Raw genomic sequence first — 21,797 nt, 5'->3', positions numbered from 1 at the left:
TTGTGACACCCAAGCCAGCCATCCTGGAAGTGGCCCTGGAAGCACACCGTCATGCATGGCCAGCAGCCTCCAGCAGGGAGCGCTCTTGCTCCCCAGCCAGGTGCCTCCCTCAGCTGTGTTCAAGGAACCGAGGGACATGGTCCTGCTGATAGGAGGACACCCGGAATAGGACGTGTTTTTCATGGCTGAGTTAGCCTTGGGATGACGAGTGTGTTGCTGAGTACTTCCTGTGTGCCCGTGTCCACCAGGCTGTCTCCTGTGAGCCTCACAGCAGCCCCATGAGATGGGAACTAGGCTTATCCCGGTCTCGCAGATGCGGGAACTGAGGCACAAGGTTGAGTCCCTTGCCTTAGGCCATTCAGTAAGGAGTGTTTTGGCCTGGAGGCCATGTGTTAACCACTTCTCACAGTGTAACAGGCCAGGCCACCGTCCGCAGGAACTTCTATTTTAGTTCAGAGGCAGATGATAAACAATGAAAAGGGGATTAAATAACTCCCTACTCTGATGCTATGAAGGAAATAAATAGAGGGCTATGATAAACATTCACAGAAGGCCTCTCTGAGAAGGTGGTGCTGTTGAAGCAGACACTTCAGCCTGCGAAGCAGCCAACCCCATGAAGCTCGGGCCTGTGACACCCTAGGGAGGTGAACCAGCAAGTGCGAAGGCCTGGCGGTGTCACGCCGTGGTAGTCCATCCTGGTCACATCCAGGTCCTCTTGAGGCCTGTCCACAAAGCCTGCTCCCCAGGGAGGTGGGGTAGGTCCCGGAATTGAGTTGGGGTGTCAGGTGGGGACCACTATCCCACCATGGCTCAGAACTTTGGGCATGGCCTCTGAGCCCATTTCCTCAGTGAAGGACTGGCAAGGGGATTTTCTTCTCCTGACTTGGTGTGCCTGTTGGTTTTGGCAGGTGATGGTTTGGAAGAGTAACTTTGATATTGTTGATCATGGAGAAGTCACGAAAGTGCCGAGGCCCCCAGCCACACTGGCCAGCTCCATGGGGAATCTGGTAAGTGGCTTGGCAGGCATGTCCTGAGCTCTGTGACTCTGGTGGGCTAGGTCATGGTGAACAGCTCTGGGCTTGGAGACGGTGAGGGAGGAGGTTTAGGCCTGTCTCGGGAAAGGGACCCTAGCAAGATCTTCTCATTTACCAAATACTTTGGAAGTTGTGGTGCTTTGTTTTCCATCTAGAGTGAATGAATAAGACACAAAGAGGCTGTTACAGCAAGCTGCTGGGTGCCCCAGGCCTGTGCCATTTGGTGGGAGCGTGTTGCCATGGCATATGGTGCTGTTTGATTGAGGCCTTAGGAGACAAGGGACCCGTCCCATACTGAACCCTGGGTCACAGGACCCAAACGTGGGGCTCCTAGAGGGTTCAGGGCCTGAAGCCACAGCTGGGACAAGTGGGAAAGGCCCAGCCCTGTTGCTTTCACTTCCCTCCCTTTTTTTTTCTAACCATGGAGAGGAAGTTCCTCAGCCACAAACCATTTTTAGTACCTCTGTTCGTAAAAGAATATTCAGTGTTCCTGAATTTAAATAGTTAATATTTTTGATAAATATTTGGGGAAAAAAATTGATAACTGATACAGTCTCATTAAATAAGGTCATATTCAGCTTGGGCTGAAATAAATGTTAAAGCCGAGGTTGTGGAACCTTGAGGGTTTTAAGCTCCTATGGCCACAGGCTTTTTAGATGTCTCTCCATTGGACCATAGAGAGAGTGTGGCCTCCCCCTCACGGATACTGGCCCAAACAACAGGAAGCGGCTCGCCCAAGGCCTCCAGCGAGTCAAGGCTGGGGCCCAGAATAGAACTAGGAAGCCTCCTGAGTCTATCCTGGGGCTTCTGTGGCTGCAGCAGATAGACCCTCCATCTCCCCACCCCAACACACACACATGCCCCCGTTTTGTGTCCTGGACTGCCTCTAGGCATTGGCCCAGTTGGGATTTATGGTTTTTCTTACAAGGGTTGCTGTCCTGGCTGGTCTCTTGGCTGTCCTCTGTACTTGCTAATCCGTGGCCAGTTTTCAGCTTTTGGGTTTGTTGGGGGATGACTGGGCTGCATGATGCACTGCTTGCTGCCAGTTCATCTTCCACCCAGAAAGGCATTTCACACTGCAGGGTTGAGGCCCCCTGGGACTCAGCAGACCTCTAGGTCCCTGCCCTCTTTCCTGTGAATCTCTCTCTATTAGGCACTTCTGGTGAGCCACAGCCAAGGCCTTTTATGCTCGCTACCCTGTTTATTCCTTATCTCATCAGAATGAGTGGGTAAATATACTGCTCAATTCACAGATGAGACACCTGGGGCTTAGTCACCTTCCCCAGATGCCTGGACCTGGGGGCCCACCAGGCTGATGCCTCTGAGCAAAGCTAGAAACTGCAGGTGGCAGAGGACTGCTGGCTGCTTTTCCCCATTTCAAGGGAGGGCCCTGACATCTGTCGCTTGGGAATGGTTAATATCTACCAGCTGGGGGAGAATCCCATGTTCTTATAGCTATTAGGAAAATAACTTGGATGAATTGCTTCTTGTTCCTTTGGTCGTGGCTCAGCAATGGAGTATGGAGCACCTTTGCTTCCCAGAGCTGTGGGTGGGGGATCCCAGCATGGCAGGATGGGGCATGAGTGGGTGAACAGCTCAGCAGTGCTTAGAGCAACCCCTTGTTCCCATACTATCTACAGACTCACGTTGGAGTTGTAGTCACAGCTCTGCCCACTGGCCCTCACTGCGTGGGCCTCAAATAGGGGAAAGGATGTGGGTCCTGGGGTCAGAGAACTGGGTCTGAACCCTGAATGTGTGGCCCCAGGTAAAACACCTGGTCTTCCCAAACCAACATTTCCACATGGTACCTGAATACGCCCATAGGCAGGCTCTGATGAGAGCTTTGAGACCCCCACCAAGTGACTTGTTAATCCTAAAATCATTCTTGGTTCAGATCAGACCTCTTTCCTTATTTGTCATAAGCCCCTCTGAGACCCTGAGTGGATGTAAGTCCTCTTCCAGACACACTTTCACTGACACACACATGCCATGTGGTGTCAACCTTCAGGACTTCTCTAATCTGAGGACTCCCAGGCCAAGAGGAGAGCTAGGTTTTTAGTTTGTTTTGTCTTGTTTTATTGTGATACATATATATATATAACACAAAGTTTACAATTTTAACCATTTTAAGTGTGCAATTTGGTGGCATTAAATATATTCCCAGTGTTGTGCAACCATCACCGTCTATTTCCAGAAGATCTTCATCTTTCCAAACTGAGGAGAGCTACTTTTTATAACACCGTTCAGTGGTTCGGTTTTCTTCTGAGATAGGAAGGGAAGCTGATGAGTGTGCTCTCGCCCTTCTTGCCCAAGGGCTTCCCTGGCACTGAGACCGTATCTGGGGACTGGTTCTGTGGCTGGCCAGAGTGACTCAGCCCCATAGGGAGCCCAGGAGCACTGCAGCCATGTCTCAGGAGCTTGTGAGTCCGATGAGCCTCTGTCCCTCCAGCACTGTCCATGTACTGGCCTTCCCAGTAACCCAGGGTTTCTCACCCTCAGCACTATTGATATCTTGGGCCAGATCATTCTTTGCTGTGGGGGGCTGTTTTGTGCATTGTGGGATATTTAGCAGCATCCTTGGCCTTTACTCACTAGATGCCAGTAGCATCTTCACCCTCCCACCAACCCAAGTTGTGACAACCAAAAATGTCTTCTAGGCCAGGCATGGTGGCCCACACCTGTAATCTCAGCACTTTGAGAGGCTGAGACTAGAGGATCGCTTGTGCCTAGGAGTTCAAGACCAGCCTGGTCAACACAGCAAGATCTCGTCTCTACAAAAAAATTTAAAAATTAGTTGAGCATGGTGGCACTCCCCTGTAGTCCTAGTCACTTGGGAGGCTGAGGCGGAAAGATCACTTGAGCCCAGGAGTTGGAGGCTATCGTGAACTATGATCATACCACTGCACTCCAGCTTGGATGACAGAGTGAGACTCTGTCTCTGGAAAAAAAAAAAAAAAAGTCTTCTGATGCTGCCAAATGTCCCTCTGGTGGGCAGAATTGTCCCCAGCTTAGAATCACTGCAATAAGTCTTGCCTCAGCGGGGAGCCCAGAAAAGAAGCTGACCTAGCAGTGGGAGGAGTGTGGGAATGTGTCTGGAGATGGGGCTGTCTTAGCAGTGGGAGGAGCACGGGGATGAGGTGGGAGAGGCCCTGGGCATGCGGACGAGGACTATTCCAGCAGCCTTGAGTGTGAGGACTCTGTTCAACTGGGCCAGATTTGGGCTTCCACCAGCAGCAGCAATAGTGACCCAGGTGTCTCAGCCTGGGTTTCTAACAGAAGTCATTTTGTAGGAATCTCATTTGGTCACAGTCTTCTGGAGGTGATGGTAAACAACCAAAAAAAAAAAAAAAAAACCTTTTGCCTTTAGCAACTACTTGGTTTTCTTCACTTAAAAATTGGAGAGTGTTTTTGCCTTTCCTGACTAAAGGTTTTCCTGGCTCTGGGAGAATATCTGGTCAGTGGTTTGGTGGCTGACCAGTGTGGCTCGACTTCTCAAAGAGCTCATGGGCACCATAGCCATGCCCCAAGAACTCATGAATCTAATGATCCTCTGCCTACATCAGCTCTGTCTGCGCCCTGGGCCTCAGGCCCTGAAGCCTTGTGAAATACTCCTGGGCATTTGGGGATTCTAGGAAGCCCATCGGGCAGGTGTAGGTGTTGAATTCCTCACCATGTCCCCATTCCAGCGTAGCAGTCGAAAGCCAGAGGGGCAGACCCTGCATGGACCCCTTACTTTACTTACCCACTAGCAGACCACGGCAAGGGCAGCCCTGTGAGCCTATGATGGTCCTTCTGCCCAGGAAAACCCCCTGCCCATGACCCTTTCTCTGACTGCAGTACTTCAGCTCTCAGATCTTGGAATGAAGGTTGTCCTTGAGCCCACTCTGAATAGAGCTCTGTTCACTGCAGAGCTATTTTCAACCTCTGGTTGAAATTCACAGCTTATTTTTAGGCACATTTCATGTTGAAAAGCAAAAGCCATTTCCCAGCCATTCAGAATGAGAATAATGGGTTCCATTTTCCCTCTATTCTTGGCTGAGTTGTGCATGAGGAGGGATTTCAGGGCTTGTGGCTGGGGAACCTTCTCTACTTAGAAGGTTGCAGATGAAGGATTCCAGGCCATGCTCTGGGCTGAGGGTGGACAGAAGCTCAATGTTCAGCCTTGTGACATGCTACAAGGCTGGGGGAAGGTTGGAAGAGCCACTTGCAGGCAAATGAGCACCTCCCAGAGGGGCTTGAGGGTGGGCAAGGGATGGGAGCCCCTGGGAATTTTCTGCATTGGGTGCCCGTGCTCGTGTTTTCAAGGGTCTAGTGCTTAGCTCTGTTCCTGCCACAGCCCTGGCCCCTCTCTTCTTGTCCACCCTCTTGCTGTCTGTTCTTTGGGGCCTGACCCCGAGGCATAAAGACCCCTGTATCTTGGCTGATCTTGAATTTAACACCTCCCAAACCCCTGCCACTATAGGACGGACTTCTGCTCAACCACAGAAGCATTTTTTAACCACTTTTTAAATAGCAAAAATGCATTTGCTTGATTGACTTATTTTTGCCCTCCTTCCAAATGTCTGAGGGCCCATTATGCAATGGGGAAGAAAGGTTGCGCTGGGTGGGGTGGGAGGAGAACACAGAGTTCTAGGTAATTCAGTGAAACGGGAGGAAAAAAAAAACCCACTTTCTGAGTTCTAAGGGTTGGCTGCTGTCCGGTTCACACATTAACCTTGAGTTCTAGGGCTGAGTGCTTTTCTCCACTCACCTCTCAAGATCTCATTTTAAGGAGGAAAGCTCATCTGTGGTTAAGAGCCTGGGTTCTAGCTTCCAGCCAACCTGTGATTAAATCCTTTCTCTACCCTGCCTAGGGTGTGGTCCTGGGAAAGTGGCCAGACGTCTGTGAGGCACGGTTTTCTCTTCTGTCGTTTGGGGAGAGGCTGGGCCCTCCTTCGTGGGATTTCATGCATGGTGCATCTGCCTGGCACATGACAAGTGCTCATCAAGCTTTAGCTATTTTTTTTGAGTCAGGGTCTCACTCTGTCACCCAGGCTGAACTACAGTGGCGCAATTGTGGCTCACTGCAGCTTCAACCTCCCAGGCTGAAGCGATCCTCCTGTCTCAGCCTCCTGAGTAGCTGGGACTATAGGCGTGTGCCCCTACACCCAGCTAATTTTTTTTTTTTTTTTTGAGACAGAGTCTTGTGCTGTCACCCAGGCTGGAGTGCAGTGGCACAATCTTGGCTCACTATAATCTCTGCCTCCTGGATTCAAGAGATTCTTGTGCCTCAGCCTCCCGAGTAGCTGGGAATACAAGCGTGCACCTCCACGCCTGGCTAAATTTTGTATTTTTAGTAGAGATGGGATTTCACCATGTTGGCCAGGCTGGTCTCGAACTCGCGAGCTCAGGTGATCCACCTGCCTTGGCCTCCCAAAGGGCTAGGATTACAGGTGTGAGCCACCGCACCTGGCCTAATTTTTTATATTTTTTGTAGAGAAAGGGTCTCCCTGTCTTGTCCAGGCTGGTCTCAAATTCCTGGGCTCAAGCAGTTCTCCTGCCTCTGCCTCCCAAAGCATTGGGATTATAGGTGTGAACTACCACGCCTGCCCCACCAAGCTTTAGCTACTTTAAAAAGGGTTCTTTTCCCCTCCCTGACTGAAAGCCAATCCAGGAGATTATGTGTTCAAAACTTGCTGGGGTGAGGGACAGTGGGCAATAATGGGAGCACTTATAATTTTCCACGTTGACCCCTCTCTGCAGGTCATTGTAGTGAGGGCCAGTGAGGTTTCTAGACCCTTGCAGGCATCAAAATTGTGTTTCCTGATGGCAGACCCAAGTCCCCTGTGCTCCCAGATGAGAGAGCAGATCTGTGAGTGGGTGGAAACAGACTTGTCCTTCTGCCACAGGATTCCTCAGGACAAGATGCCCAGGATCCCCAGAGCCTCAGTGCTTGAACTGTCCTCTGGAAGAGGGAGCTGGGTCAGTTGAGAACATCTGAACTGAGCCTCATCCGTGCCGAAGGATGGTCTATTTCTTCTTCCTAGTTCCTCTGATACTGAGAGTAAAGCACCAGCCACCTCCTGTGCTTGTCCTTAACCTCCCACATTTCCGTTTTTGGGGCACTGCCACAGGGGTGGGATTCACTTAGGGGTTTGTGGGACCCTGATTCCTGGCCCAGAGATTCTTGGCACTAGATCTTCCCTTATGCTTTGGATCTGGGGGTCCTGGGTGCCTGTGGATTTTTAAGATCTGGGTTCTCACTCCAGGTGCCTTGCCTGAGGAATTAGAGAGTTGGAGAAACAGGGAGAGGAGACCCATTTCCACCTCATCTGCCTCATAGATTTTTTTAAATTATTTGTATACATTTCAGAAGTACAAGTGCAGTTTTGTTACCTGGTATATTGTGTAGGGGTGAAGTCTGGGCTTTTAGTGTAATCATCACCCAAATAATGTACATTATACTGGTTAAGTATTTTCTCATCCCTTGCCTCATAGATTATGTGTTAGTCTGCTCAGGATGCTATAACAAAATACCATAGACTAGGTAGATTATAAATATAGAAATTTTATTTCTCACAGTTCTGGAGGCTGGGAAGTCCAAGCAAAGCACCAACGGGTTTAGTGTCTGGTGAGGGTTTGTTTTCTGCTTCATAGATGGCTCCTTCTCACTGTGTCCTCGCGTGGTGGAAGGGGCTAGCTAGATCTCTGGGGTCTCTTTCATAAGGGCACTAATCCAAACCTGATGGCTCCACCCACATGACCTAATCACCTCCCAAAGGCCCCACCTCCTAATACTATTACTTTGGGGTTAGGATTTCAACACAGGAATTTTGGGGGACACTAGCCCTCAGACCTTGCAGCAGATTTGCTTCTCACTTGGGAGGACTTGGGTCGCTTAATGAGAACACAGATTTATGGTTTGGCATTCACTTTCTGTAGAGGGGAGAAGTGTGGGTTCAACGGATTCTTAGCAAGAGTGGTGTTGTAGGTGTTTGGAGCAGGAGTGAACCCCAGATTTATATGTCTTAGAGAAGAGCCTCTCCCTTCTCCACTTGACCCCAATCCTGGCACCTAATTTTTTCAAGACCATTAAAGTTGGTAGGATGCAGTGACTCACACCTGTAATCTTAGCACTTTGGGAGGCTGAGGCAAGAGGCTGGCTTGAGCCCAGGAGTTCAAGACCAGCCTGGGTAACGTAGTGAGACCCCCATCTCTTAAAAAAAAAATACTATTAAAGGGAACTGTTGGCTTCCTGCCTGCTGCAGGCAAGTCAGAAGATGCCCAGGCAAGTTACCCAACTTGGAAAAGGCATGGCTTCATGGAGCCCAAACCCCCGACGCCTCAAGCTGCCCGTGCCCTTGGGCTCAGGGCATCTCTGGGGGTCAAGATGTGCCTGTTAATGTGTTGTGGCTCTCACTTTGCTCACACCCTTTGGCTGAATAGCTGGCATTGCCCACAGTCCTTTTTATCGGTGTGAATGAGAGCTTGAGGGAAATGGCAAAGCAGACCCTCTTCTAAGGGGCACCATTCCACCTCGTGTGGCTATTGTGGGGCTTTGCCAGGGCCAGGCTTTATGGGATGACTTGGGAACAGTGGGGACTTTCTTTTTCATGTTTCCTAGGACTTACCAGGTGGCCCATCTCTGGCTCCTGGGGGAAATTCATTCCTGCCCCCTATGCCACACAGAGGAGGAACTTTGAGCCCAGAGGTGACCTGCTGGTGAATAGCCTGGGCCCCAGCCAAGTCCTTGTCTCTGAGATTGAAGTGCAGGAACGCTAATAAGAGACCCCTGACTGGAAAAGAGCAAGGGGGAGTCTCCTCATTTCTCAGTGGGAAAAAAGAGCCCAGCATCCTCACCCCTGGGACAGATAACCGTGCCTTCCCCTGTGTGTGTGCACATGCATGCTCGTGTGTGGACCCCTGTCAGTGCTGCTTCAGGGTCTCCTGGTGTCTACATTCCCACAATGCTCTGTCAAGTGCACCTCCCTTGTACTCATTCGTGTAATCCCCCTGCAGACCCTGTTGTTCCAGTTCTGTGGGGCGTCTCCGGTTTACATGGGATGTACTGGGGCTGGGCACAGCATGGGGGATGCCAGGGATCTGGCTAGGCACCTTCCTGGTATGAGAAAAGGCAGCTTACAAGCATGTCTTTCCTGGAAAGGATTTTCAGGCAGCCCCACTAGGAAGGTGGAAGGTGGATACTAGAAACTTCTGGCTCTGAGAACCACTTCCAGAACTTAGTTGGCAGTAAGAGCTGCGCTGCCCTAGTATGCTGGTCTGAGCAGAGGCTGGGACCCAGCCTGAGGTGGCGTGTCTCCTGTAACCTCACGCAGGTTGTCTCAATTCTCTGCACCCCGATTTCTCCCCAGCATTCTGCATTGCGTCCTTTGTGCATTTTTCATTTCATGGGCTCACTCTGCAAAAGACCTTCCTGCAGAAGAGAGGCCACAGCAGCCTTTGCTTTGGGTGGCAGAGGCCTCCAGATAAGATGCCCCCTTTCATACTCGGGTTGCATTTTCCTCCACCTTTATCTCAATAGAATTCGTGGAAAGTGCTCTGGGTTTCTTAGTTTCAGTGGGAAGAGAGTGGATACTAAAAATAAAGAAGATTCAATATTTGTTACCAAACTACAGGTTTTGTTTTTGTTTTGTTTTTTTGTTTGTTTTTGTTTTTTGAGACGGAGTCTCTCTCTGTCACCCAGGCTGGAGTGTAGTGGCGCGATCTTAGTTCACTGCAACCTCTGCCTCCCGAGTTCAAGCGATTCTCCTGTCTCAGCCACCTGAGTAGCTGGGATTACAGGTGCACACCACCACACTGGCGAACTTTTGTTATTTTTAGTAGAGACAGTGTTTCACCATGTTGGCTGGGCTGGTCTTGAACTCCTGACCTCAGGTGATCCACCCACCTTGGTCTACCAAAATGCTGGGATTGCAGGCGTGAGCCACCGTGCCCAGCCCCAAACTACAGTTTTTGTAGAATGTTTCCTGCTTGAAACAGAGCACCTTTGGCCAGTGGCTGGTGAGTAATGTGGTGTTTGCAAGATCCAGGAGCACCAAAGATGCCAGTGCTCCTGGAAGTGGGGCCACCCAGGCCCAGGGCAGGGTCCCAGCTCCTTTTTCTTCCAGAGGCTACCACTGACGTTATTACTAGGTACATGTTAAATAATTACTATGTTTCCAATGGGGGAGGAGTTGCCTTTGATAAGCATGAGGACAGCATTTGCAGAAATCCATTAGGAGATGCTAGCTGGGCTTCCCAGGCAGTGATGGTGAAGAGACAGGCCTTTTAACATTTGACAGTTATCGTAGTAAGCCTCCTGCAGTGGTTCTCAAACTTTAGTGTGCCTCAGAATCACTCTGAGGGCTTGTTAAAACACAGCTTGCTGGGCCTCATATCCAGAGTATCCGATTTAATAGGGAATTCACATTTCTAACAGATTTCTAGGTGATGCTGATGCTGCTGATCCAGGGACTCACTTGGAGAACCACTGGTCTTTTGGAAAACAGTCTAGCCTGTTGTGACTATGGCATCCTGGGCAGGGGAATTAAGGGAAGAAGAAAGTCTCTTTATCTTCGAAGTTTCTATGACTCGTCGTGGGTACAGCTTGGGAGAGGCAATCAGAAAATCAGTGTCCCTCGCAGCCCACTGTAGTCTGCTGCTTTCCAGAAGAGGAAAAGGGTATGACCTTGGTTCTTTTTTGTGTGTTTGTTTGTTTGCTTGTTTTTGGTATTTTTTGAGACAGTGTCTTGCTCTGTCACCCAGGCTGGAGTGCAGTGGTGCGATCTCGGCTCACTGCAACCTCCGCCTCCGGAGTTCAAACAATTCTCATGTCTCAGCCTCCTGAATAGCTGGGATTACAGGCATGCACCACCACACCTGGCTAATTTTTTGTACTTTTTTAGTAGAGATTGGGTTTCGCCATGTTGGCCAGCTGGTCTTGAACTCCTGACCTCAGGTGATCCACCCACCTTGGCCTCCCAAAGTGCTGAGATTACAGGTGTGAGCCACCACGCCCAGCCAACCTGAGTTCTAATCTCAGTGTACTGTTTAAAGAAAGCCCAGCCAGGCTTGGTGGCATGCACCTGTAGTCCCAGCTATTCAGGGCTGAGGCGGGAGAATTGCATGAGCCCAGGAGTTCAAGGCTGCAGTGAACTATGATTGCACCACCGCACTTCAGCCTGGGTGACAGCGTGAGACCCTGTCTCAAAAAGAAGGAAAGCAAGAAAGAAAGTCCAGTGCTGCCCCGTGGGCCCTTTAAACCCAAAGGCATCTACCGAGCCTCTGTTTACAACCAGACAGGCAGGCGTGTGGTTTTATTACCAGCTGAGGACATCAGTAGTAAGGAAGATGGGACTTGCTGTGGCTCTGCTGTGAGCCTCTGCCTGCCCTGTTGTTCTGTCCCAGCTTCTGTCCTGCCCCTTAGTACTCCTGCCATTAGTCCAGTCACCTATTCTTGAATCTGTGTTCTCCAGGCCACCTGTCTCCTGTGTTATCCTTGGTGTCTCCCTTGCTGTCTTGATGTCCTGTCTCCCACTTCTCACCCTGCACCTGTGGATGCCTAGGCCAGCTCCCATCCTCCAGACAGCCTGCTAGGCTTTAGGGAAGCAGATGGGTGAGAGTCTCTGTCTGAGCCAGAGATGGCTTGGGTGTATATGGCTTAACATTTGAACCCCAGATGAAGGTCTTATTTGCAGAGCCTCTTTTTTTTTTTTTTTTTTTTTTTTAATTTTGAGACAGAGTCTAGCCGTTCTTGCCTAGGCTGGAATGCAATAGTGCGATCTCGGCTTACTGTAACCTATTCCTTCCGGTTCAAGAGATTCTCCTGCCTCAGCCTCCTGAGTAGCTGGGATTACAGGCACCTGCCACTACACCTGGCTAATTTTTGTATTTTTAGTAGAGACAGGGTTTCACCATGTTGGCCAGGCTTGTCACAAACTCTTGACCTCTGGTGATCTGCCCGCCTTGGCCTCCCAAAGTGTTGGGATTACAGGCATGAGCCACCGTGCCCGGCCTGCAGAGCCTCTTGAAGAGGTGCCTCCAGGTAGCAAGAGCAGAGACAAGCCCTGAAACAGTGATTAGGGTAGAGGTGGCAAGGTTGGAGTGGAAGCCAGAACTCCCTTCTCTGAACTGCCCCCTTGAGGGGCTAATGGTGTTTCCTGTCACTAGAAAAATTTCCATCCATTCTAAAAGCAAGTAGGTTCCTCTCCAGAGGAGAGTTGCATGATGTTGAGGAAGGAAGGCCTATTTAATGACTTAAACCAATGGGAGGTGTGTTCTCAGACATCCAGGGAAAAGCATATTAAGACAATCACAGTATCAGGAAGACAGAGCAACCTGACTCAGGAACTCAGACAAAGGCTGGAGGCCCTTGGGTCCAGCTCTGCGTGCATCAGTACACATTTGGCATATAAACCCAGGCACACACACTCCTTTGAGAGCTTCGTTATCTCTTTCGAGAGTTCCAGAACTGTTTTGGGTTTTCCTTTTCCCCTGGCAGCCAAAGCTTGGGCTCAGGGTTATTGGAGATTCCACATGTGCATGTGGGGAAATGAACCTGAGTCACAGGACAGAAAGTGGAGTCTCAACACTGTGATGCTTTCCTACAAGGCACACATGGCCCCAGGCAGAGCCAGGCTGCATGCCTTGAAGGACCTTTTGCTTCACACACTGGGGCCACTGCTATGACACTGCCTTTTTGCCAATAGTGATGACAGGCAGTCTAAAGCCCCATCATCACCTCTCCACAGGAGAGCCCACAGAGGCCACAAGAATCGTCTTGTAACAATTGTTTGCTGCAAAGCAGAGAGGGTGCACAAGAACCGAGGGCTTTGGCATTTAAGGATCTTTCTTCCCTTTTATTTTGTTCTTTTGTTTTCATTCTGTTTTTTTAAGCTCAGAAACCTGAAAATGAAATAAATGAGCCACAGGTAGAAATAAACCTGTCGCTTAAGTCTGACTGATTTTTGGGGCCACCATTCACTGCTCCTAGTGTTGTTGCGCTCATCCTTATAGTCTCTTTCCAGATGGCACCTCCTCCATGCAGGCTTCCTTGGGAGGCTGGCAGCTGGTGAGTTCTTCCTGCTCCACCTGCCTGGAGCACTCTCCTACCTGGAGCAGCCCCGCTCTCCTGTTGTCTGTTATTTACAGACCTAACTTTTCTCCCTGGAGGGCTGGGGCCTTGCTCTTGCCATGGTGCTCAGTATGTGTCTGACACATAAAAAATGCTCAGGAAGTCAAAGCATTCTCACGTCTGTGGGCAGCATAAGTTGAGTGTGTGAGGCTAGAGGCAGGCTGTCTTTCCTTTTGGCATTTTTGATGGTCTCAGACTAAAAGAAGGAAGCTACCTTCTGGCCTTATTTGTCAGTTTTGGGGGGCAGATGACATGGGGTGGTGTGGGCAGTGGCGGGGCAACAGAGGGTGGTAGAGTCTGCATGCCTAGATTAGAAGTTTCAGAACTTCTTTTCATTTTAAATGGAAAAAAACCCTTTGTGGTTTATATTTTCCAGATTGGACAGCAGCATTGCCATGTGGTGTAAGGGTGTTGGATAGTGCTTGTGTTTATGTTCTTATTGGTTGCCATGGAAAAAAAATCAGAATAGATGGTTTCCATGGAGATTATCTTACAATTAGTTTCTTTGAAGGTCCGGACATTGCTGCAGGATTCGCTGAGTACTCGTTGCCATCAGGGGCTTTCTCTGTGGCAGTGCTAAAGGCTGGTCAGAACGTTCCGTGGACTTAGACAAAGTCATCTGCCTCCTATGCTTGCAAATCCCAGGACACCAGAGTGGAGGTGATCCTGTGGCTGAGCTTCCTCTTGGAGTCCCACTCGCCTGGCCTCAGCTCCACAGCTCCTTTCAGTCACCAGGAAGGTTTTTTTTTTGTTTGTTTGTTTTAATTAAACAAAACAAAACAAAACAGAAAAACCTTTGTATTGTGGAAATTTCAAGCTAGCACAAAAGATAGAATAATGTAACAAACCCCATGTACTACTCACCTAGCTTCAACATTCTGTTAATCTCATTTCATCTGTTTCCCCCACATTTTAAAGAAGAGTTTGAGTGGTTTTAAAAATCCCAGATATATCATTTTTTACTCCAAATAAGGCCATTTCTTAGTTATATAATAGCAGTGCTCTTATCACATCCAATGAAATTAATAGTTCCTTCATATCAGATATCTAGTCCACATTCACATTTTCCCACATTGTGTCATTGTTCAAATAAGGATGCGGAAAGCTTTGAGAAAACCCATGTTCTCTGCTCCCCCTTCCCCGACCCATGGTTCTGGTAGGCGGAGTAGCTGAGGGGGCTTTGGCCTGGAGCTGTCTTGGGCTTGGGGAAGGGGGCGCGTCTGGGCTCACACCACACTCGTGATGTCCTCCAGGAGAGTTTGGTACTGTGAGCTCCTCGCTCCTTCCTGGAGGTGGGTCAGGCACAGGTGGGCTAGCTACTGCCAGCTATCTTGGGCCAGGCATCCGCTGGGGGGCACTGGCTGTCTTTGAAGCCTGCAGGGGGAGGGAAGGGAAGACGTGATGTAACCTTGGTTCATAACAGCTGTCTGCGACTTCATTTTCCAGGAAAGGAGAGGCTGTTTGACCCCATGGGACACAGCCTTCTGCAACTCCTCCCTGGGAATCGTGGGGCTGCTGGTGGAGGGCTCTGGCTGATCTGCTCTGGTGGCTCTGAGGGCTCTGGTGGAGGGCTGCTGCTTCTGCGGGTTGGGCAGAGCCAGTCCTGGTTATCTATCTTGGCAGGCTTTGCTCGTGTCCTGTGATGCTGCACAAAGTATGAATTACAGAGCTTGGGAGTGATGCCTGGGGTGTGGTCGGTGGCTCTAACACTCTCCATTGAACTAAGTGCAAGGAGAGTTTAAAATAGCCAGCCTTTGTTCCGAGGTTTTAAAAATTCAACTCCAGTAGTTACAATGAGCTGTCTTCAAGTGGATCTATAAATAAACCGCTACTGTTCCTCTTTGTCACTGAGAGCTGTGGCGTCTCCCAGAGATGTCGGCTCTGCCGCTCGTCTTCATTAGATGCCTCATCTGTGGGGCAGCTGCAAGCGGAGCTGACACACAGAGTTTGTAATGACAGCAACACATTCCCTTTCAAAAATCCACAGTCCCCAAAAATTAACTACACAGGAAAGATAGTAACTTTGCATTGGAGAAACCTGGCAGAGAGGTCAGTGTCACCATTGATCAAGGTCAACATTCCCTGTAATAAGCCCTTCCATGTGAACCCTGTGATACTGTGCACATCACTTTTCTGGTGGTGTCCAGCATTTATAACCTGAATCTAATGATAAAACCCAAGTCAGGGAACATTTGATAAAATAACTGATCAATATTCTTCAGAAGTGTCAAGGTCATGAAAGACAAGGGAGGACTAAGGAACTGACACAGATGGGAGGAGGCTAAATACATAATAAATGCATCGGTAGGATTCTGGAACATCAGGATCTAAGGACATTAGTAGAAAAACTGGTAAAGTTCAAATGGGGTCCCTATTTTGGTTATTGGTATTGTCACAGTGTTAGTTTCCTGGTCTGATCATTGTCCTATGGTTATGTAAGACATTAACACTGGCAGAGGGATATATGGAAATTCTCTGTACTATTTTTTGCAACTTTTCTCCAATTCTAAAATTAGTTCAAAGCAGTTTAATATAAAAGAAATCTACAGTCAGCACTTGGGCTTTATCGGAATCCTTGATCTCCCTACCAGGGTACCTCGGTTCAGGTATGTGCTGTGGGAGGGTAGGCATTTTTGTCTCCAGGTATTGGGTAGGTAACCCTAAGATACTCAGCACCAGCTCGTAGTGAGCCCTTGGGAGTGTACATGGAGCTGAACTGAACCAGAGCCGCCCTCAAGGAAGCGGGTGTGTGTTGAGAGGGAATGCTCCCACACAGGTGTTGGGCAGGGCGGGTTGCCTGCTTGCCTGTGTGGTGGTTTCTGAGGATGCTCCAGAGGTGCATCTGCTCCAGGAACTCCAGAACAGACTCAGCAGGAGTGTGGGCCTGGCCCAGGATGGACCTGCTTCCTCCTGAGGCTTCCTAGCCTCCACCATGCAGTCCTCCCCCTCTGTGTTCCTAAAACCGGCTCCACCTTGCTGCCCCACACCCTTGTGTGCATTTCTCACTGTAACAAGTGTGATGACCTGGAGGGCTCCAGCTTCTAAAGGCTGGGGTTGTTTTCCAGCCCGCTCTGAACCCCTCCAGGGAAGGAACCGCACATGCCAAGGCATGTTCTTGCTGCTTCCTCACTGCCTCTGCTGGTTTGAAGTTACTTAGCCGTCACCTCCCTGCTTCATCTCGCTCTCTTCTTCCTGGCTTCCCTCACCTGTGTGTGTCACTTCAGTAAGATAGACCTCTCAGATCAACTTCTTCCTCCTGGGGGCATGTCGGACACCAAATAACTTGCCATTTCTTGCCTATCAAGGCAATCCTTTCACTGTTTTGAAAAATCACCCCTTTGTGTGGGGGAAAATTCTTGGAAATGCTTGCAGAGAGAGGCTGGGGAGTCAGCAGATTGATGGGGGTCAAGCCCAGGAGTGGCCATCACAGCCCTGGGGCAGGTCCTCCATCTTGCCATGGGCCTGGGTGAGGAGAACAGAGTCTTGGTTTGTGCATACAGCATCTCCTACATGCCCAAGGCCTGCGAGCAACACAGGTGAAATAGGATGACAGGCACCTGTGATCCCTGCCTCAAAGGGACCACTTTCTGAGAGGGGATGGGGAGATGGCCTGTGGTCCTGGTTCTGTGTGTGACAAGGCCTGGAATCCAGGGGTTGGTCAGGCATGCAGATTCCCCATCCTTCATTTTAGACCTACCCCTCAACCCCTTCACGATTTTTATTTTATTTATTTATTTAGAAATAGGATCTCTCGCAATGTCACTCAGGCTGGATTATAGCTCAGTGCAGCCTCCAACTCCTGGGCTCAAGTGATCCTCCCATCTCAGCCTCATGAGTAGCTGGGACTACAGGTGCATGCCATCACACCTGGCCCCTTCACAAGTTTTAATCCAAAGGACACCATGTTGGTTTCCCATAGGCAGGGGCCTGAGGTCAAGGGGTGGCTCTGAGGCCTGACTGTGATCTGTAGTTGTGGAGCATCTGATTTGGTTTTGGAGGTTACCGTGTGGACTGTGGACCTCCAGGCCCCATGTCTCTGAACTTTCTTTTTTTTTGTTTTTTTTTTTTTTGAGACGTAGTCTCTCTCTGTCACAGTGGCACGATCTCGGCTCACTGCAAGCTCCGCCTCCCAGGTTCATGTCATTCTCCTGCCTCAGCCTCCCAAGTAGCTGGGACTACAGGCGCCCGCCACCTCGCCCAGCTAATTTTTTTGTATTTTTAGTAGAAACGGGGTTTCACCGCGTTAGCCAGGATGGTCTCGATCTCCTGACCTCGTGATCCACCTGCCTCAGCCTCCCAAAGTGCTGGGATTACAGGCGTGAGCCACCACACCCGGCCTGAACTTTCAAAAATGACCTAGCACCTGCCCTACTCGCAGTCTGGCATGGGGAATGTGAAAAGGCACCCTGCATGTTCATACCCCCTAGATGAAAGCCAGAGGTGGGACCAAACCCCACCCTCATGCTCAGGCTGCCTGGAGGCAGGACTGGCAGGACTGCCAAAAGTTAGATGGTTTTAGGAAAGCAGAATTTCTCTTGGGTTCAGGGCTATGTTTGGAATCAGAAGTTTCTTCTCCTGTTGGATTCTAGGCCAGAACCCTAAATTACAGGGCAAATAAGGCTGTAGTGTATCTAGTCTGCAGATATGTGTGGTGTATTCAGTATAGGCTTCTTTTGAGCTTTGATTTGAGAAAACGCCCGTGCCTTTCCTCTTGAGAAGATGGACATGAGGCTGAGTCCACGTGAGCTCAGTGTGTTCCCTGCTTCCCTCCCCAGGGGCAGGTTTAGCAAACATGGAGGTAGACAGACATGGCTGCCTGTCAACTTTTCATGAAGGCAAATTGTCAAAGGCCTGAGGCCAGGACTAAGAAACATCTATGTCTGTGAGTCTCCTCATCCACAGTTAGCAGGCTGTACAGTGAACAGTCCAATCGAAGATTCAGTTGAAAATATTTAATCATGGGGGTGTGTTTGTGTCCATTTCTTCCAGTTTTGCACAGGGCAGCCCTGCTTTGGAAATGTAGTGACGTGCCTTGGTTTTCGGTGAGCAGTGGTCAGACATGCTGTTCACCTGGGTCTGTACAGGAAGGGTGAGTGAGATAGTCCAGCTCTTGGCCCCAGGTCACCTTCTTCTCCCCTCTCTTGCCTAGAATCAAGCTTTGGACCAGTTCCTGGATGCTTTTGTTTATTACAGTTTCAGTTTCAGGAGCGGGCTGGGCAAAGGGCATGGTCCAGTGTTAGAAATTAAAAGAAAAGTAGAAAGTTCCACCTTGAGCAGGTGTTAAGAATTGTCCATTTCAACCCCTAAGAGGGGTGTGTTCCATCTCTGCTCAAGCTCCAGCGTGCTGACCAGCTGTGTGCAGACCTTGCTCCTGACTGCCAAGCTGTGTACAGACTCCTAAGCAGCGGAGGCCTGACACTCCATGGACTGCATGGCTGCTGCTTGGGAGGCCCTGCCTGGGAATCTCTGCGGCTCTCTCAAATTCCACTGGGAAACTGGGGCTTTGGGAATTGAACTGCATTGAGTTATGACTCTGGCTTTGCATTTGGAAAATGTAATTCCCAGACTGATGATGGACCTTGTGGGCCTCACCTGGGGTCTTCAGCCTTGGGTTTGGCCCATTGGTAATGCCCAGTGGAGAGCTGGTGATTTTCACCTTGAGGGCAGAGTGGCAGTGATGGACGGTGTCAACTGTGTCCTGTGATGGGTAGGTTGGTCCCCTAAGGACATTTTAGTTGTAACCACATGTTTTTTGTTTTCAGTCCGGCTTTATAATTTACGAATAGTAACATTCAGCATTTTAGAAAGCGAGCAGTTCTCTGAGTTGTGACAGAAACAGTCATGTAACCACCACCACAATCAAGATATAGAATCTTTCCATCATCCCAAAATGTTCTCTTTTGCTTCTCTGTAGTCAATCTACTCACTCCACCCCCAGCCCCAGGCAATCATTAATCTGCTTTCTGTCACTATTGATTAGTTTGTATTTTTTAGACTATGATATAAATGGAATTATACAGTTATGTATTCTTTTTGGTCTGGTTTCTTTCACTCAGTCTAATTATTTTGAGATTGACCCACATTGTTATATGTATCAGTAGTTCATTCCTTTTTATTTAATCAAATGTATATACCACAGTTTTGTTTTGTTGGTGAGCATTTGGGCTATTTGCAATTTTTGGCTATTATAAATAAAGCTGCCATGAACGTTCATGTACATATTTTTCTATGGAAATATGCTTCCATTTTCTTGGGTAAATACGTAGGAGTGGAATGGCTGGGACATATAATAGGTGTATGTTTAGCTTTTTAATAACTGTCAAACTTTTCAAAATGGTTATGCCATCTTACGTTCGTGCCAGCAGTATATGAGAGTTCAAGTTGCTCCACCTCCCTTCCAACACTTGGCATGATCAGTTTTTTTTTACCTTTAGGCTATTCTAATACGCATATAGTTGTATGTCGCTGTGGTTTTAACTTCCATTATCCTAATGATTAATGATGTAGAGCATCCTTTTTAACATTTCTGCTCTTTCAAAGAGCAGAAGTTTTGGATTTTGAAGTTCATTTTATCAATTTTTTCTTTTATGGATCATACTTTAGGTGTCATATCTAAGGAATATACCCAACCCAAGGTCACAGAGATTTTCTATGTTTTACAGGAAAAATGTGTATCAGTTTTATAGTTTTAGGTTTTTGTTTTTGTTTTTTATTTTTATTTTTTGAGACGAAGTCTTGCTTTGTTGCCCAGGCTGGAATGTGTTGGCACAATCTCGACTCACTACAACCTCTGCCTCCCACATTCAAGCGATTCTTCTGCCTCAGCCTCCCTAATAGGTGGGATTACAGGTGCCCGCCACCACACCTGGCTAATTTTTGCATTTTAGTAGAGATGTGGTTTTGCCATTTTGGCCAGGCTGGTCTCAAACTCTTGACCTCAGATGATCCACCTGCCTCAGCCTCCCAAAGTGCTGGGATTACAGGCATGAGCCATTATACCCGGCCTTACAGTTTTAGATTTTACACTTAGGTCTATGATCCATTTTGAATTAGTTTCTGTATGTGGTGCAAGGTATGTTCCGAAGTTCATTTTTTTGCATGTGGATGCTCAGTTGTTTAATCAACTGTTGGAAATACTAACTTGTCTGTACTAAGTTGTTTGTGCACCTTTATTAAAAATTAACTGGCCGGATACTGGTCTAGAGTTTCTGGATTCTCTTTGTTCCATTAATGTACGTGTCTATCCTTTTACCAATACCACAGTGTCTTCGTTAATATAGTTTTAGACTAAGTCTTGAAATCATGTAGTGTGATTCCTCTAATTTATTCTTTTTTTCAAAATTATTTTGGCTTTTCTAGTTCCTTTGCCTTTCTGTGTAAATTTTAGAATCAACTTCTTGATGCCTATAGGTGATTTGGGAGGAAATTGACATCTTTACAACACTGAGCCTTTAATACGTGAACATGATATATCTCTTCATTGGTATAGGTCTTCAATTTTTCTCATTAGTGTTTTGTAGTTTTCAACATACACATTTTGCACATATGTTGTTAGATTTATACTAAAGCATTTTGTAGTGTGTTGAATGGGAGCCTCCCTGAAAGATATGTCTACATCCTAACCCCCAGAAACTGTGAAGATGACTTTACTTGAGGGAAAAGATCTTTGTGGATGTAATTAAGAATCTTAAGGTGAGATTGTCTTGGATTGGTGGTCCTAAATTGAATGACAAGTATCCTTAGAAGAGCCACACAGAAGAGAGCCACACAGAGAAAGGAGATGAATGCCATGTGAAGACAAAGGCAGAGATTGGAGTTATGTAGCCATAAGCAAAGGAATTATGGAGCCACCAGAAGCTGAAAGAGGGAAGGCAGCATTCTCCCTTAGTGCCTCCAGAGGAAATGTGGCCCTGCCTTGATTCAGACTTCCAGAACTGTGAGAGAATTAATTTAGATTGTTTTACGCCATCAAATGTGACAATTTGTTACAGCAGCCCTAGGAAACTATTAATAATATATACTTCATGTTGTTTTGGTGCTATTGAAAAGATAATGGCCAAGAATTTTCAAAAAATAATGAAAGGCATCAAACCATAGTTCCAGGAAGCTCAGAGAAACAGCAAACAAGCTGGAGAAAAACAAAACAAAACAAAATCCTAGATGAGTTATATTCAAACTTCTGAAAACCAAGGATTAAGAAAGAAATCTTGAAGGTAGCCAGAGAAAAAAAGACATATATATGTGGATCAAATGTAAGAATTATGAAGAATTCTCGTGAAACTATACAAACTGAAAGAGTAACATCTTTAAAGTTTGAAAGAAAAACTGCCAACCCAAAGTTCTGTACTTAGCAAAAATATTTTAGCAATGATGGGGAAATAAGACCTTTTTTTCCCCTCCAGACAAACCAAAGCTGACAATTTTTTACCAGCAAATTTGTATTATAAGAAATATCTAATTTCTCTCTCTTCTCCTTCTAGGATTCCAATTGTCCATGTATTAGAGACAGTATTGTCTTGTAGCTTATGGAAGCTCTGTTCTGTTTTATCCCTCTGTGTTTCAGTTTGAGGAATTGATCTATCTTTAAGATCACTAATTTATTTTCCCATTGAGCCCATTATAGCCATACTTCTCTGTTACTGGGTTTCTTA

At 47.9% G+C, this 21,797-nt stretch overlaps 1 protein-coding gene across 10 annotated transcripts in view; it reads left to right on the top strand.

The window, feature by feature from the left end:
- The window catches only part of POC1A (POC1 centriolar protein A), a 79,724-nt gene that overhangs the window by 31,608 nt on the left and 26,319 nt on the right, over positions 1-21,797 (top strand). For 7 of the 10 annotated variants that reach the window (XR_004670566.3, XM_003818770.5, XM_055110008.2 and 4 more), the window contains exon 9: positions 909-1,007. The exons of 2 other annotated variants lie outside the window; for them this stretch is intronic. Coding sequence is in view for 6 of the 8 variants with exons in the window: in XM_003818770.5 (XP_003818818.2) it covers positions 909-1,007 (99 nt within the window). In the remaining 2 variants the exon portion in view is untranslated. Of the gene's footprint in view, positions 1-908; positions 1,008-10,452; positions 10,695-21,797 lie in introns of all 10 variants that reach the window. One more of the 10 variants, XR_611838.4, reaches the window with a different exon arrangement.

Source organism: Pan paniscus, chromosome 2 (genome assembly GCF_029289425.2).
Source record: "Pan paniscus chromosome 2, NHGRI_mPanPan1-v2.0_pri, whole genome shotgun sequence".
Taxonomy (NCBI): domain Eukaryota; kingdom Metazoa; phylum Chordata; class Mammalia; order Primates; family Hominidae; genus Pan; species Pan paniscus.
The sequence above is the reverse complement of the archived record's forward strand: the minus strand, read 5'-3'. Positions and strand labels throughout refer to the sequence as shown.